At 33.5% G+C, this 15,886-nt stretch overlaps 1 protein-coding gene across 4 annotated transcripts in view; it reads left to right on the top strand.

Annotated features, from left to right (window-relative positions):
• ARID4A (AT-rich interaction domain 4A) overlaps positions 1–15,886 on the top strand; it is a 62,237-nt gene that overhangs the window by 11,116 nt on the left and 35,235 nt on the right. For all 4 annotated transcript variants that reach the window (XM_061429015.1, XM_061429016.1, XM_061429014.1 and 1 more), the window contains exons 6-11: positions 3,403–3,482; positions 3,572–3,666; positions 5,103–5,235; positions 8,430–8,509; positions 9,423–9,499; positions 9,885–10,051. In XM_061429015.1, the coding sequence (XP_061284999.1) occupies positions 3,403–3,482; positions 3,572–3,666; positions 5,103–5,235; positions 8,430–8,509; positions 9,423–9,499; positions 9,885–10,051 (632 nt within the window). The remainder of the gene's footprint in view (positions 1–3,402; positions 3,483–3,571; positions 3,667–5,102; positions 5,236–8,429; positions 8,510–9,422; positions 9,500–9,884; positions 10,052–15,886) is intronic.

The raw sequence follows: 15,886 nt of genomic DNA on the forward strand, positions 1-15,886 counted from the left end.
ATTGTAGCTCATAGATTAACCTTCTAATTCTCGACTTCTTTATAAAGGAAGACAGTGATGCCTACTCTGCTGAGGCTGCTGTGTGATTAGGACATAGTGGAAGATTAATAAGTAATAGCCAATTGTATCTTTGAATAGATAAAGTTAATTTACTGTTTTTGTTATCAGTTATTCTCCATCATCTAACAGTGCTGTGATAACAGGTAGATCTTTTATATTTAGTAGTTAGATTGGATCCCTGTTGCTTTTGTTTCTTTGAATTCTAACAATTTAGGGTTAGGCTTTGTATGCTTTTGCATTAGCTTTATTTTGTCTAGTGTGATTAAGGTTATCAAGTCTTAGCTTTGTTACTGTCATCAACTTAGGTTTTAGTATTTATATAAAATACACTGACATATAATTTTTGTACTGTTCTCTTGCACTCAATCATTAATATATTTGCATGCCATTTTTGGCAAGTGTAAGACATTTTGTGCCATGTGATTACTAAATCTTATACTCTTTTTTTCTCTTGGCACGCTGTAATATCCATCTCGAACCAAAAATAAACTAAATTTACTATATACACCAGTTAATTATTTCACTCTTATCAAAGTGCCAGAGTCAGTCTTTAGTGTCTTTAAATTACGTGTTCTTTTAGATGATACTTGTAACATGGAAGTTACAGAGAAAACTTCATATGGATGGAACTTCTTCATGATTTTTATAATCAAGGATGTCCTGATTAAATAGGTCCACTATATTGTTGGGTTTTCTATTTGTCTTTTAGAACATCTTGAGAAATTACGTGGCTCAACAGACTTGTATAAAGTACTCAAACACATATCTTTGTATAGTTTTATGAATTAAAAACAGTTCTTAAACTGCTTCTCTTTCTCCCTTGAAGTTGGAAGGGTTCCTAGGTAAAACCATACCCTGGTTGTTTGTAGCACTGTTGTCTTTGCTTTTTATGTCATTTCTAACCATGATAAAGTATGCTGAAGTGGAAGTAATTTTTTTTCTTTAAAAATTAGATAGATTTCAAAGTGAATATAAAAAAGAACTCATAATATTAAATTGTTAAAATTTCTCATCAGGGCATTTTGATTTGGGGCTGCTGTTGATTGATAATAAAAATTGTGAAAAAGATTTTGTTGCGTAAATTTGATATTAGTGATTGGTCTTAAACCCACATTTTCCTTCCTCACACCTCTGTGTCTTAAATGTGGTATATATTAGTGTATATGTGTGTGTCCATTGTCATCATTTTTGCTACTGTATTATATGGTTGGCATTAAGGAAAATTGGAACTTTTAGGTTTTATTCTTTAGCATACTTACATTAATAATAACATGAATTATTTTAAGTTTGATATAATTTCATGATTTTAAATTTTTAAAAGTGCAGTGGTTTATTTATCAGACTTGATACCATATGAATCATAATTGTAATATAAATGTTTAGAGCACTGTTCATCAAGTGTAGAATATTTTTTATCTTGTCATTGTATCTGCAGGCAGTCATTAATTTATGCATCATTGACAGTATATAACACAGATGATTTTATGTAATCATTGAAAGTGAAAGTGAAAGTCGCTCAGTTGTGTCCGACTCTTTGCGACCCCATGGACTATACGGTCCATGGAATTCTCCAGGCCAGAATACTGGAGTGGGCAGCCGTTCCTTTCTCCAGAGAATCTTCCCAACCCAGGAATCAAACCCAGGTCTCCCACATTGCAGACGGATTCTTTACCAGTTAAGCTACAAGGGAAGCCCTTGTAATCATTATGGTTCTTGAAATATGTGTATCAGAAGCTTTTAAGTTTCTTATTTTCTCCTGAGTGTAAGAGAATCTAAAACTAGGTATCTTTAGTCTAAGAGGAAGAACTGACTGAGGTAGATAAATATTAAAAGAGTTGAGCTCTCTTATATAATTATGCTTCTAGCATGAAAAAAATAAGTTTATGATTTGAAGGCAGAGTGTTTACTAATAAAACAACCCTTCAAGAAAAATTCAGGATTTCAGTTACATAGATAGCATGGTAAAGATTCTAAGATGTTATTAAATTAAGATGATGTAGAATTTTCCTTTCTTAACATTAATCTATTGTGTCAAAATAGAAAAAAAATTTTTTTTTAGAAAATAGAAAAATTCTATTTTTCTAAATAGAAATTCTATTTATCTATAATTTTATAGAATTACAAAAATTAAGATTAAATCTTAAAATTAATGATCATTTTTTGTGTATGTGTGCTTTCCTGTGTATGTGCTTTTTCCATAACATGTATAAACATTTGTTGATGTGTACATGGCATTTTAAATATCAGAGCTAAGGATTCTGTCTTCTTGTGTTTTATCTTTTCATAATGCTGGGTATCAGGTGTCTTCTGAGAACATTTTCTTTGTGAATATCAGATATTAAAATCAGTATATGTCTGAAAAATATAAAATTATCAAAATATGTATAGCTAGATATATGGAGAGCATGCATGCTTGCTAAGTTGCTTCAGTGTGTCTGACTCTCTGTGACCCTATAGACTGTAGCCTGCCAGGGTCCCCTGTCAATGGGATTCTCCAGGCAAGAATACTGGATGGGTTGCCATACCCTCCTCCAGGGGATCTCCTGACTCTGGGATTGAACCTGAGTCTTTTATGTCTCCTGCATTGACAGACAGGTTCTTTATCACTACCACCACCTGGGAGCTGTTACATTCCTTACCCTTATATGCTGGAAATATTTACACATACTCTACAAGTAATATGATTTCTTTTTAATGTAGTAGAAGTAAAAACTTGAGAAAGTTGCTGTGCCATTGTGACTTATTTTTTAGAATTAAAAAAGTTTTTTATCTTTCTAATGTTTCCTTGATTCTTCTTTTACTTCTAAACATCTTTCACCCTCTTCTAGCAAAAGAAACAAGTTGAATCTTGTGACCTTAGAATTTGGCAGCAAGTATTTCTGTTACAATAGGTTATCATGCAAAGAAGTAGAAGCAGTAGAGTAATCCAACAGCATTACCAGAAATTAAGCAGTTTCTGAACGTTAGAGATACTCTATTGATAACTGTTGCCAGAAAAACCTGGAATCCTTTTTTTTAAACAAGGTTTTTGCTAATTCTTCTAGGATTGAAGGTAATTTAATATCTATGCTTTGACTAGGTTGTTAATGGTTTAAGAAGGTGGTTCTGTAGTGGTAGAAATTGAGGAAGTAAATGGAGACACTTAAGCAGTTGGGGACAGCCATTAACTTGTATTTGTTTGGTATCTGTAGAATGCAAAATATGGTATGTATAATTTAAAAGATTTTGAAGCATGACTAACATAATGGTTCTTAAGCCCCAGGTAAATAGCAACAGTAGCATTCTGTGCAGTTCTAATTTTATTTAGTGTGAATAAATTCTCTGATGTCTTGTTTATTGCAGTGTTTGATGATGGTGATGAGAGAACACTGAGACGTACCTCTCTTTGCCTAAAAGGAGAGAGACATTTTGCTGAGAGCGAGGTAGGGTGCCATGGATGAACATTTTGAATTGAACAGCAGCTACTAATATAGAGACAAGAAGTGATTTAATTTGTCTGTTTCTTATCCAGACACTTGACCAGCTTCCATTAACAAATCCAGAGCATTTTGGAACTCCAGTAATTGCAAAGAAGATGAACAGAGGAAGGAGGTCCTCTCTGCCTGTGTGAGTGTTTTTGTGTACATTACAGTTACCACAACATTAAACAAGTGGTTTTTCTACAGTGGCCAAATTTGTTTGGGTGACCTTTCCATAATATCTTGTGTCCTTGTTTTAGACATTTTACTTTGAGCAGACCTTTTTCTTAATTCTTGGACAAAGTAATAGAAGTAATGATCACACTCCCTTTTTAAAACAGGCTAGTTTTGTTTTGAGTTGCTTTGCCAAATTCCTTGGCATCCCTGGTGGCGCACTGGTAAAGAATCCACCTGCCAATTCAGGAGACTCAAGAGACACGGGTTCAGTCCAGGTTAGGAAGAAACCCTGGAGTAGGAAATGGCAACCCACTCCAGTATTTCTGCCTAGAAAACTTGATGGATAATAGAACCTGGTGGGCTACAGTCCATGAGGTTGCCAAGAGTTGGATGCAACTGAGCATGTGCACGCGTATGCGTATGCGCACACACACATACACACAACCACAGGTGTGCTTGTGTGCGCATGCCAAATGCTTTAATTGATATGATGATTTTCCTATTTTAAGTGAGAATAATGTGTTTTTTTTAACCTATTTCAAAAACATTTCAAATTGAAAAATCATAATACAATAAACTTTCATATACTCATCTTAGATTCACTGAATTATTAAAACTTTTTGGCATATTTGCTTTATATGTCCTCTCTTTATATACATATATTATTATTTTTTAATAATAATTTTAATTGGCTGAACCATTTGAGAGGAAGTTGCAATCATCATTACTTACCCCTCGTTCGTGTAGAAATATACGGACATTCTCTTATATAACCAAAGTATGATTATCAAATTCAGAACAGGTAACACTGATAGAATGCTATTATCTAAATAACATATAGTATATATTTCTGATTTTGCCAACTGTCCCAATAATAGTCTTTATACTATCTTCCGTTTCCAGGATTCAGTCCAAGATCATGCATTGCATTTAGTTTTTGTGGTTCTTAAGTCTCCTTTAATCTAGAAGAGTTCCTTTTGAAGAGTGCAGGCCAATTGTTTTGTAGACTTTTGCTCATTGTGAGTTTATCTAATTGTTTAGTTATCCAGATAGGTTAACTAAATAAACATTGTGATGCATTTGATAAGATCTTTTCATAACCTTTTAGAAAATTAAAGTGATTATCAGGCATCTGGCATGCATAACAAATCAAAGGGCAGTCTCTTAAAATGTATTTGGCACAGTAAGTACTTGATGATGATATAGCTTTTCTGTCCCAGCCAGTGGTTGGCATGAGAGTCTAAGTCCTGATTCTCATTGATCTAGTGGATAGCTCAGAACTACTTCTGTGGGACCAGGGAAATATCTATTCAATTCCAGTGTGGATAAAGAAGCTATTACCCTGGGGTAATAACTGTATCAAAATGGTTTATGTTAAGATCATGATAAAGTTATTCTAACTTTTAGTAACGAAGATGAAAAAGAAGAAGAAAGTAGTGAAGAGGAAGATGAAGATAAGCGACGTCTCAACGACGAATTATTAGGAAAAGTTGTAAGTGTGGTATCTACATCTGAGAAGAGTGAATGGTATCCTGCTTTGGTAAGTATAGTTTTTTTGCAAGTTAATTAGCCTTTAAAAATATTTGTTTAATATGGATTTTTAGAAACTTAAAAATATTTTGAGAGTGTTACATATATTTAGTTTGGACTTCCTTGCAAAATTAAGCATTCCTCCTCCAGTCCCACATACTTCACTGTCTTCTTTTGTTATTTCCTTTCTTTAGTTCTCTATAACCAGATATTTATTGGGGTCTTTCAGTTTTTCCTTCAAAATGTGTCCAGTGGTCTCTTTTTTACTCTGTTCCCATTACCTTTTTTTACCTGATACATACTGCTTACCTCCAGCATTGCTTAACTTGATGCCTCAATGCCTTCTTCACTAAATACAAACTAATTTTCTAGAAGTAACTTTTTATAAAGAAATTTTACAATCCTGGTTTAATCATGATAGTCCCATTCTCCAAAAAAAGAACCCTGCGCTGACTTCCATTAGGATCAATTTTGCATTCTTTAGATGGACATCTGAGGTCAGCCCTAGTTCTTATTTCGTCCCATTTGCACTGTAAGCTGGCTGCTTAAGGCTCTTTCTTAACTGTTCCCCATAGAAGACCCTTTACTCCTCCAGTCCTTTACCCCTTAAATTGATGGGTATTTACTGAGGATTTGCAGTGAGTTCAGGTTTTCTTTAAGCACCTTAGAAAATAAAGATGTATGAGACTTGTAACACATTGGCCTCATGGAATTTACTATAAACATCTAAAAGGTAATGTTGTAGTTAAATATTATGTAGTAATTTTTAAAACTTGATGTAGACAAGAGAATAGAACAAAGAGTATTAGGGAAAGGAAGGCTACACCTTCGCTTTAGAAATGGCAAATCTTGGGTAGGTTGGTAGAGAAAACTAATCTTTGCTTACTTGGGGAAGGAATGAGAAGGTATGGGCAAGAGAATAACTTCACGAGAAGAATCAGTAAACTTGGTAATACCTGTCTCCTCTTCCTTTTCCTCTCCTCTTAAATATGTCTCAAGGGTCAGCTCAAGTCCTCCCTTTTCTGCAGATTCTCTCCTAACCACTTTAACATAAGTATGCTTCTTCTCTGTGTTTTGATATCATTTATATCTCTAATAATAATTTTTGCATAAAATATGTCCCAGATTAGATTAGACTCCTTTAAGAAACTGAGGGCTTTTTTTTTTTTTTTTAGGTTTCTATGTGCACGTAAATACATGACTTACTTCCTATGTAGTACATTTACTTTATATAGGAAAAGTCTGAAAGTCCTTTGAACCTTTCAGTTGTACAGGCTGACAAGTAAATGGGCTTGGATTCCGAATACTCAGATCATAATTTGCCAAGAGATTTAAAAATAATAAATGCCTTTACTCAACAGGCTTATCATTTCTGAGGTGAAAAAAGATGAGTAAGAGTCAATCTTACATTTGATGATTTTAGTGTAATGTAGGGATAATCCAAGTAACTGTAATATAAGATAGTTTGCATTCAATATTAGGTCTTCTTGTCCCGAGACCTTGCATTTATTTGAAAGAAATCCAAAAAAAAAAGTCTTCATGAAGCTGGTGCTTTTGAGCTGAGACTTGAAGCATTTAAAGTTAGTCAGCAGAAAACTTTGCGAGAGGATTTTCTTAGAAGAAACAAAATAAGAATAACAGGAAAGAAGGGGTTTCTTCACGAAACTGTGCTCTGGGAATCCATTTTGGCTAAATATTAGATGTGAATAGGGGCATAATAGGAAATAAGACTGGGAAGGTAATTTGTATCAAGGGCAGAAGATAATTTGGATCTTCCTCCTAGTTATTTTTATTTTATCTTATGCCTAGTGGTATCACTGTCCCTCTCCTCGGTTATATTCTTCTTGTGTATCTTTTTGTATTTACCCCTCCATTTCAGTGTTAGCTCCTTGAGGGCAGACTATATTATTAGTCTAATAATTTCCAACACCAAACAAAAAACATTTAATACCATCTGATATTAAAACAGCTGATATACCTTCCAAGACTTTTTAATTGTCTGGAGATACAATGTTTAATATGATAGCCATGAGTCCTATGTGGCTATTTAAGTTTAAACTGTTAACTAAATTAATATTAAATAGAATAAAAACTTCAGTCTTTCAGTTGTACTGGCCACATTTAAGGTGCTCACCCCCATGTGATTCATTGTTTCTGTATTGGTCAGTGCACACAGAGAACATTTCCATCTTGCATAAGGTTCTGTGGTTGGTGCTAGATTATCACAGAGGGGCTACTGTTGAGCAGGTACATTTCAGCAATTTATTAGACTTTAATTTTTTTTAATACTAAACTGCAGAAAAATAGATTGGTTAATTACTAATGTTAAGACATTTGTTATTTTTAAATGTTAAAAACTTTGAAAGTTCATTACTCAAATTTTCTCTGGTCTGTTTAATTAACTAAAAATTGTGCATGCCTTGGTAAGAATGGGAACTTAGGTGCTTATTTTAAACAGCCAGATTTCAAAATAGATCCTGATTCAAGCATATTTTAAAAAATTATAATATGCCTTATTTTCATTATAGCTCATACATTTTGTTTTAAACAATAAATGAATTATTATTTGGCTTAGAATAAATCCTGACATTTTTAAAGTGGTCACATTATGATGTATATTCATTAATTATTCATTTTATAATATAATGGCTGGGTAAATTAAGTATATCAGTTCAGTTGAGTTGCTCAGTCATGTCCAACTCTGCAACACCATGGACTGCAGCACACCAGGCCTCCCTGTCCATCACCATCTCCCGGAGTTTACTTGAACTCATGTCCATGGAGTCAGTGATGCCATCCAACCATCTCATCCTCTGTCGTCCCCTTCTCCTCCCGCCTTCAATTTTTCCCAGCATCAGGGTCTTTTCAAATGAGTCAGTTCTTCTTCAGGTGGCCCCAAAGTATTGGAGTTTCAGCTTCAACATCAGTCCTTCCATTGAATACTAGGACTGATTTCCTTTAGGGTGGACTGGTAATTAATTAATTATTTAATTAGTATAAATTAAATATATAGAAAACCAATATGCTAAAGAAAACTTATAAATTGATAGTTTGTAAGTAATTTATTATTGACAGTGTGCCTATTTCTTGTCAAATACAATCCTTTTAAAAAGTTAGGACATCCAGGATTATTATTTTAGAAAATACATTTCTTTCTTTGAATAGAGAAAATAATGATGAATATGTCCTTATTTTATATTTCAGGTAATATCTCCCAGTTGTAATGATGATATCACAGTGAAAAAAGACCAGTGTTTAATTCGATCATTTATCGATTCTAAATTGTGAGTAATGAATCACTTAATAGTGTTACACTGGGAGGGAAAAAATGGAAATTAGGACTTTATTTTTAAAAGCTTAATCATTTTATGAATCTGAGAAGTTATTACCTAAAATCTTTTCGTTTTTTATAATGTAGGTAGGTTATTTTTTACTTGAAATTTTTATATAGAACTGAATGTGAGAAGAATATTTTTAAAGTTTTTAAATGAAGTACAGTATTGATTTTCTCCCTAATTGTAAGAATTCTATATCATGTGTACCATTTCATATAATGAAAAATGCAATTTACTTTTAATGGGATTTATATTACTAGAATAATTATTTTGAGTTTTTTCTGATTAAAAGTCATATTTTGAACTCCAATAAAATTTAATTTTAAAAAAAGTCAGATTTTTTAGAAGCCTTCCTTAACCTCAACTTTGCTTGTTTTCTAAAAAAGGGTAGAATTATCTGTTTATTGACTTGTGATTCTCTGTGAAAAATTTGATACCATAATGTATCTTACAATGATAAAATATTTTAATATTACCTTCTGTTGAATTTTTCTTACTAAATGGCATAGTAAATTTGAGAAATATGAAAGATCAAAATAGTATAAGGAAAGTACCATGCTGATTGAACCACCCCATTCTGTGTGCAAGAAGGTTGCATAAATAGAAATATTACAAATGTGAGGCTCTCAAATTAGTGTACTTTGAGTATGTGCATCTTTAGAATTAATATATTAGCTTTGCCTATATTACCTCGTGCCTTTTTTTTTTAAGAATTGGGATATACATGGTCTTTTTAAAATAATTTATAGGTAAAGTAATTTTGATTTTGAGATTTATATTTTCTAGGTGTTAACATGACTATTTAAGTGATAATTCTTATTTAATAATGGTTTCCCTCCCATTTATTCTTCTCTTAAATTAGTTATTCTATAGCAAGAAAGGATATCAAGGAAGTAGACATTCTCAATCTGCCTGAATCTGAGCTCTCTGCTAAACCAGGTAAAAAAAGGATGACTCAGTCTATTATTTCATAGTGTGACACTCTAAATGGCAAATTTAGTGACTAAAACAAGACAATATTTTCTGGCACCATTTGAGCTGTTTTGAGTTGTTATCTGTTCTTCTTTGATGCCTTTTTTAGTTTCTAGATAAAGCATTTGACCTGTACTTTTTATGTTTTACCATGAACATTTCTGACAGTATTCTCTAGAGAAAAATAAACATTAATATAATACTGTAACTTATGAAATATATTTAGATTTACTGTATCATTTTAGAAGTAACAGCTGAATTTGAATCCAAATCTTCTGACTCTGAATGTCATGGCTTTCTATTCTATGATGCTAATTGCATAACAAATGCTGAAATACATTTTTACTTTTAGGGCTGCAGAAAGCAAGCATCTTCTTAAAAACTAGAGTTGTTCCTGATAATTGGAAAATGGATATAAGTGAAATCCTTGAATCATCCAGTAGTGATGATGAAGATGGCCCAGCTGAAGAAAATGAAGAAGAGAAGGAAAAGGAGGCCAAAAAGGAAGAAGAAGAGATGGTAGGTGAAATTTCATGTTTGTAACATATACCAACAGTTTAATACTCTATAAAAATAATCAGTTCAGTCGCTCAGTCGTGTCCGACTCTCTGCGACCCCATGAATCGCAGCACGCCAGGCCTCCCTGTCCATCACCAACTCCTGGGGTTCACTCAGACTCAGGTCCATCGAGTCAGTGATGCCATTCAGCCATCTCATCCTCTGTTGTCCCCTTCTCCTGCCCCTAATCCCTCCCAGCATCAGAGTCTTTTCCAGTGAGTCAACTCTTCGTGTGAGGTGGCCAAAGTACTGGAGTTTCAGCTTTAGCATCATTTGTTCCAAAGAAATCCCAGGGCTGATCTTCTTCAAAATGGACTGGTTGGATCTTCTTGCAGTCCAAGGGACTCTCAAGAGTCTTCTCCAACACCACAGTTCAAAAGCATCAATTCTTCGGCGCTCAGCCTTCTTCACAGTCCAACTCTCACATCCATACATGACCACAGGAAAAACCATAGCCTTGACTAGATGGACCTTTGTTGGCAAAGTAATGTCTCTGCTTTTGAATATGCTATCTAGGTTGGTCATAACTTTCCTTCCAAGGAGTAAGCGTCTTTTAATTTCATGGCTGCAGTCACCAGCGATATTTTCCCTGTGGTTAGATTGTTTATTTGTTGCTGTCTTTTTCTAGCTCAGCTTTATTTGAAGGAGGAGGATCTTCCTGGCTTTCAGCTTAGTAGGCAAATCAGAACTAATTTTTAGTGGGTAAGAGATTACAGGAGCTTCCCAGGTGGCGCTAGTGGTAAAGAACCTGCCTGCCAATGCAGGAGACAAGAGACATGGGTTCAATCCCTGGGTCAGGAAGATCCCCTGGGGAAGGGCACAGCAACCCACTCCAGTATTCTTGCCTAGAGAATCCCATGGACAGAGGAGCCTGGCAGGCTACAGTCCAGTCCATAGGATCACACAGAGTTGGACACAACTGAAGCAACTTAACACACACATAAGAGATTACATAGAAGAACTTTTCAGGATAAATGAGCAACAAGTGCATTTATTAACATCTTTTCCAAATAACCGTGGAGGAAGACAGTGTACCTTTTAGGTATATTCCATGTGTTAGTTAACTCATTTAAATTACTGCTAGATGGAGTGACTGTTACTATTCTACTTTAAAGAGAAAAGTGAGAGTCAGAAAGGTTAAGTAACTTTCCCGAGATGGCAGAGCTCAAATGTGGAGAACAGAGATTTGAACCCAGGTCTGCTTTGTCTGAACTTTGAAATCTCAACTCTTTTAGACATTTCACAGTATCTCAAGGATAATGGGGATTAAAAAAATCGTATCTAAACTGAAAGAATATTTTGTTTGGCAGTTGAATAAATCATAGAGAAGATTCAGATTCTGTTTTATAAGTGTTAATGGTTTTCTTTGTAATATCACTGTGTTCTTGAGAATGTATATGTAATTGTAGGAAATCATTCATGAAGGTCCACATAATTGCTTACATGAATATTGTCGTCTATTTGTTCAACAATGTTTTGCTAAGTGATATAAACTATTCAGTATATTTTTGGCTGTTTTGAGGTAAAGGGGCTTGGTGGCAGACAAAGAGAACGAGTTTATTGAAAAAGAAGACCTATTTGAGCATCAAAAATATTTGCTTGGAAAACATGGAGTGCTCGTTTCTTTTTAGCATACACAAATATGAATTTATAAAGCAAAATGAGTATACTTTTGTGTGATATAGGGTATACGGTATTTCTTTCCTTTTACTTCCCCTGCAGTATTTGGTTTTTTGCACTCTGAAATCAGAATGGCGGTTCATACTTACAGGCTGCCTACAGAGTTGCCATAGTAACGTGCTGTTGGTTTTAAGTGAGCATGCTCGGAAAGACAGGAAGGTTTTGCAGAGGCTTGGCAGGTTGCCAATGGAGGTTTGCCAGATGCTTTGAAATGGGCTGTCTTTCTTTTCCTTTCATGTAATGTCTGATTTTTATGTGGAAGAGAATGTAAGTAGTGCTGTATAACCCTGCGGATGCTATGCCCTAAGAGGGAAAGCAAATATTTGCAAGTCAGACTGAAAGATGTTCAGACACTGTACTGATTAAGTAGAAGGAGAATCTAACCATTTTGCATGTGAAAGAAAATGCAGCATATAGGTAAGATTTTTTTTTATATGTTACCATTTTGATTGCCAAAAATGAGGTTAAATAAGAATTTTAGATATTGATGATGTGGCTGATATGGTAGGACTCGTAACTGAGCTTAATTGTTTCATGTAAAAGAGACAGTAGGAATCTATTTTTAGAATATTAGAGGATGAAGGCTATTTTTCTGAAACATAAGATAGATTTTGAAATGAAAATGCTAATAACAGTTTGGCAAAATTCAGGATTTAAAGTCTAAATATTAAATGTGATTTTTGTATTTTTATCTGTATTTATTTATAGATTATATGTTTTCAAGGTAAATAGGCCACATTTTCAGGGTGTGAACTGTTGCAGTCTGGGTTTGCCTTTTTTTTTTTTTTTTTGAACATTCAAGTTAGGATCTTATATTGGAAAATACTGAAATACATTAGTCTCTTTATTTTTGTTAATACTTTTAATTGGTATCCCTTTCAAAATGCAATTTCCCTACTCCCTCCCTCCCCCTCTCCCCAAAAAAACCCTGAAATTTTAAACAAAGAGGTTTAAAAAGGCTTTGTAGTAAGGTTAAAGATGATGGCCATAAAATAGTAAGTAATAAATAGTGTTCTTATTATAGCTATTAATTTCATAAAGGTCATAATGTTTTATTTAAGCTGTGAGTAAATGTTAGTAAAAAAGACTAAGAGCAGAGGCAGGCTACCTATTGTTTGCAGGTAGTAAGTAAAGAAATTTAAAAAGGTAAGGACCTTTGTAAGGAGAATGTCTTCTTAAAATCTATTACTTAAATTATGAACCTGTTAAAATTAAGTGAACCAAGATGCTTTTCGTCTACTGAAAAAGAAAAAGCAAAATCACAAAATGTGGTCACTGATTATATGATAATTTAAAACTATATTTCATATTTTAATTTTCTTAGCATATGCTTTATTGTATTGCCTAATGAAACTAATTTCTTCATTTTCTGTGGCTATACAAGTAGATTTTCTTGTGAGATTTTGGTTGCTTTGGGAAAAAAAATCAGCTGCATTTCATGCTCTTGGATTTAAGATTTGGATGCTGAATCATTCTAACCTGTCTTGAACAGTAATTTTTAAAATTTGATGTATTGTAAAACTGAAAAGCATTTTAATCTGTATTTAGCAAAGGAAAAAAGTGGGTATGGTATGAAAGGGAATTAAAATCTGATAAGCCAGGGCCTACCTGGCTTAGTCATTATAGGCCTTTACTACATGAGTGAGGCTAGGCTGTTACATTACATTGTATTTCATTCTTCCAAAATTTAGTTATACTGTGCTTTTCATGAAGATTTAATATTGCTTCACAATGATAAAAAAGAGCTTTTATAACCACTATAACAGTACTTTAGCCTGCCATTTGGTGTTTGTAAATTTTATGCAGTAGAATCAAACAAGTGTTAGACACTTCTGCAGCGCTAATGGGCAGTGGACCTTGTTTTTATATTTGATACTTTGAGTGCCCTAACATTGCCTTAATAAGGAAATTTGAGATTTACCATGGAGGAGCATCTTTTTTACTTAATATTATTTTGAATTTCTGAGCATTAGTGGTTTAGGATTTGAGTACAAGATACATATTTCATGCTTGAGGCTTGAGGAAGAGGCTTGAGAGTCTGATAGGAAGTTTTGATGACTTTAACTTATTGATAATTATATTGAAAAAGATTCTGAAGAATATTTTTGTGGGTATTATATTAGAAAAGGTATTACTGAATTTCCTTTTGAATTTTGAAACTGAAAAGTCAGTGTAAACATAAACAATGATATCAGGTATTCATATACTCCTGATTTATATTCACTTTGGATCAATGTAGGACAGTTGTCTAAGAATAAAATAAATAGGTGATTGTTTAGAAGACTGAATTTGACTAGTCTTAGCTCTTTTATCCTTTTGATTTGCTATAGGTAGGCTTATATGTTGGAACCTCCCAAAAATCTTCTCTGCTTTCATACTTAGGAATGAAAATTTGAATTTAGTGAATTTTTATAAAAAATGCTCTTTTTTGTTTAGAAGTATTGATTCACATTTTTCCAATTGTTGAATTTCTAAAAATCACTGTTATTTTTAATTCCTAGGATTATATTCCGTTATTATAAAAATCATAAGTGCCTGATTTTTTTAATTCATGGAAATTTGAATACTTAAATCAAGTGTTATTTGTGTGTGTTTATGCCTTTTTTAGATAAACTGTAAAGGCATTTATTAGTGATCATTCAAGATCACTTTAGGTATAAACCTATAGTAAATGCTTGATAACTCAGAAAAATACTATTAAATCAATAAAATTGATAGAAAAATATAAAGGTAGTGTTACTATTTTAGGTATATCTAATAACTTCAGCTGTCAACTAAGTATTTTTAAGCAAGTGTTATAAAGCCAATTTTCAGTAAATAAGTGAAATTTTAGCTTGCATTCAAATATAACTTATTTGCTAAAGTTTAGCCTATTAAATAAGCAAGCAAAAATGACCTAATGTATTTAGCGAAACCTTTTTTTCACAGTGCTAGTATAAAACTCTAACCAAATTAGAATCACCTAATCAGATTAATGAGGATTGCACATTTGTACACACAAATACTGCTACATTTTTATGCATTTATAAAAAAATGTCTTATAGTTACGGTAGTATAACTGACTTTAAAGCCTTAGATTTAATAGCATCCGAACCACAGCTTGATGACTGAAAGTAAGATGAGTGAACCTTTTCAAATAGGGTGGGAGAAATTACTAATTTGTTATATAGGCAAGTGGTTGTTAAACTGTTTTCTGAAATTATGAAACAGTGTCTTACTACATAATGAATGTATCATGCATGATATGTGGTTTTTGAAATTTTCTATTTAAGTGTACCCTACAGAGAAGAATGATAACAACTGTAATTTATCATTAACAAATTTCCTTAGGCCTTCAACACTGTTAGTCAGTTCTCAGTTTCTATAATCATTGTCTCCTTTATGCCAACAACCCTACCCCTACTCCGGTCACTTAGGAAAGAGATTAGGAACTTCACACTGGGAGCCAGCTCTAAATCGTGCCTGCCTGCTCTTCTTTCCTTAATGTACAGTTAATAATATGTTGTCCTCTTCTGTAAGATGAGTCCCTCTTTTTATGGGATCTCATAAGAAGGGATCTCATTCCCTTCTTCCTTGTCTTAGCCTGTGATGTATCCCTTTTCTTCCCAGCATCTTTTTATCTATTCCTTTCTCTTATTCTTCTTATCAGCCTTTTAAAACATGCTTACATCTCTTCCAGCCTTCTGGAAACTGCCCAGACTCCTTCCATCAACCCCTCCACCTTATGGCCAGATTGCTCAGAGTTATATACACTGTGCTGTTTTCCTGTAATGCCTCTTGTACTTCACCACACCTAAAACAACTTTATTGAGGTCACTAGTGACCTCCAACAAATTTTTGTGCCAAGTTCAACAAATTTTTGTGCCAAGTCCAACAAAGTTTTGTCATGATTTCATTTGACTCCTTAGTAGTATTCAGCATCTTTGACTTGCCTGCCTTCTAAAATCACCTGACATACATGATATTACATTTTTTTCTTGTTTTGTTGTTCATTGTCATTTAGTTGTTAAGTCACGTTCAACTTTGCGACCCCATGGACTGCAGCACACCAAGCTCCTCTGTCCTTCACTATCTCATGGAGTTTGCTCAAATTCTTTCATTTCTGGTTGACTTCCT

The sequence above is a fragment of the Bos javanicus genome, chromosome 10, assembly GCF_032452875.1.
Source record: "Bos javanicus breed banteng chromosome 10, ARS-OSU_banteng_1.0, whole genome shotgun sequence".
Taxonomy (NCBI): Eukaryota; Metazoa; Chordata; class Mammalia; order Artiodactyla; family Bovidae; genus Bos; species Bos javanicus.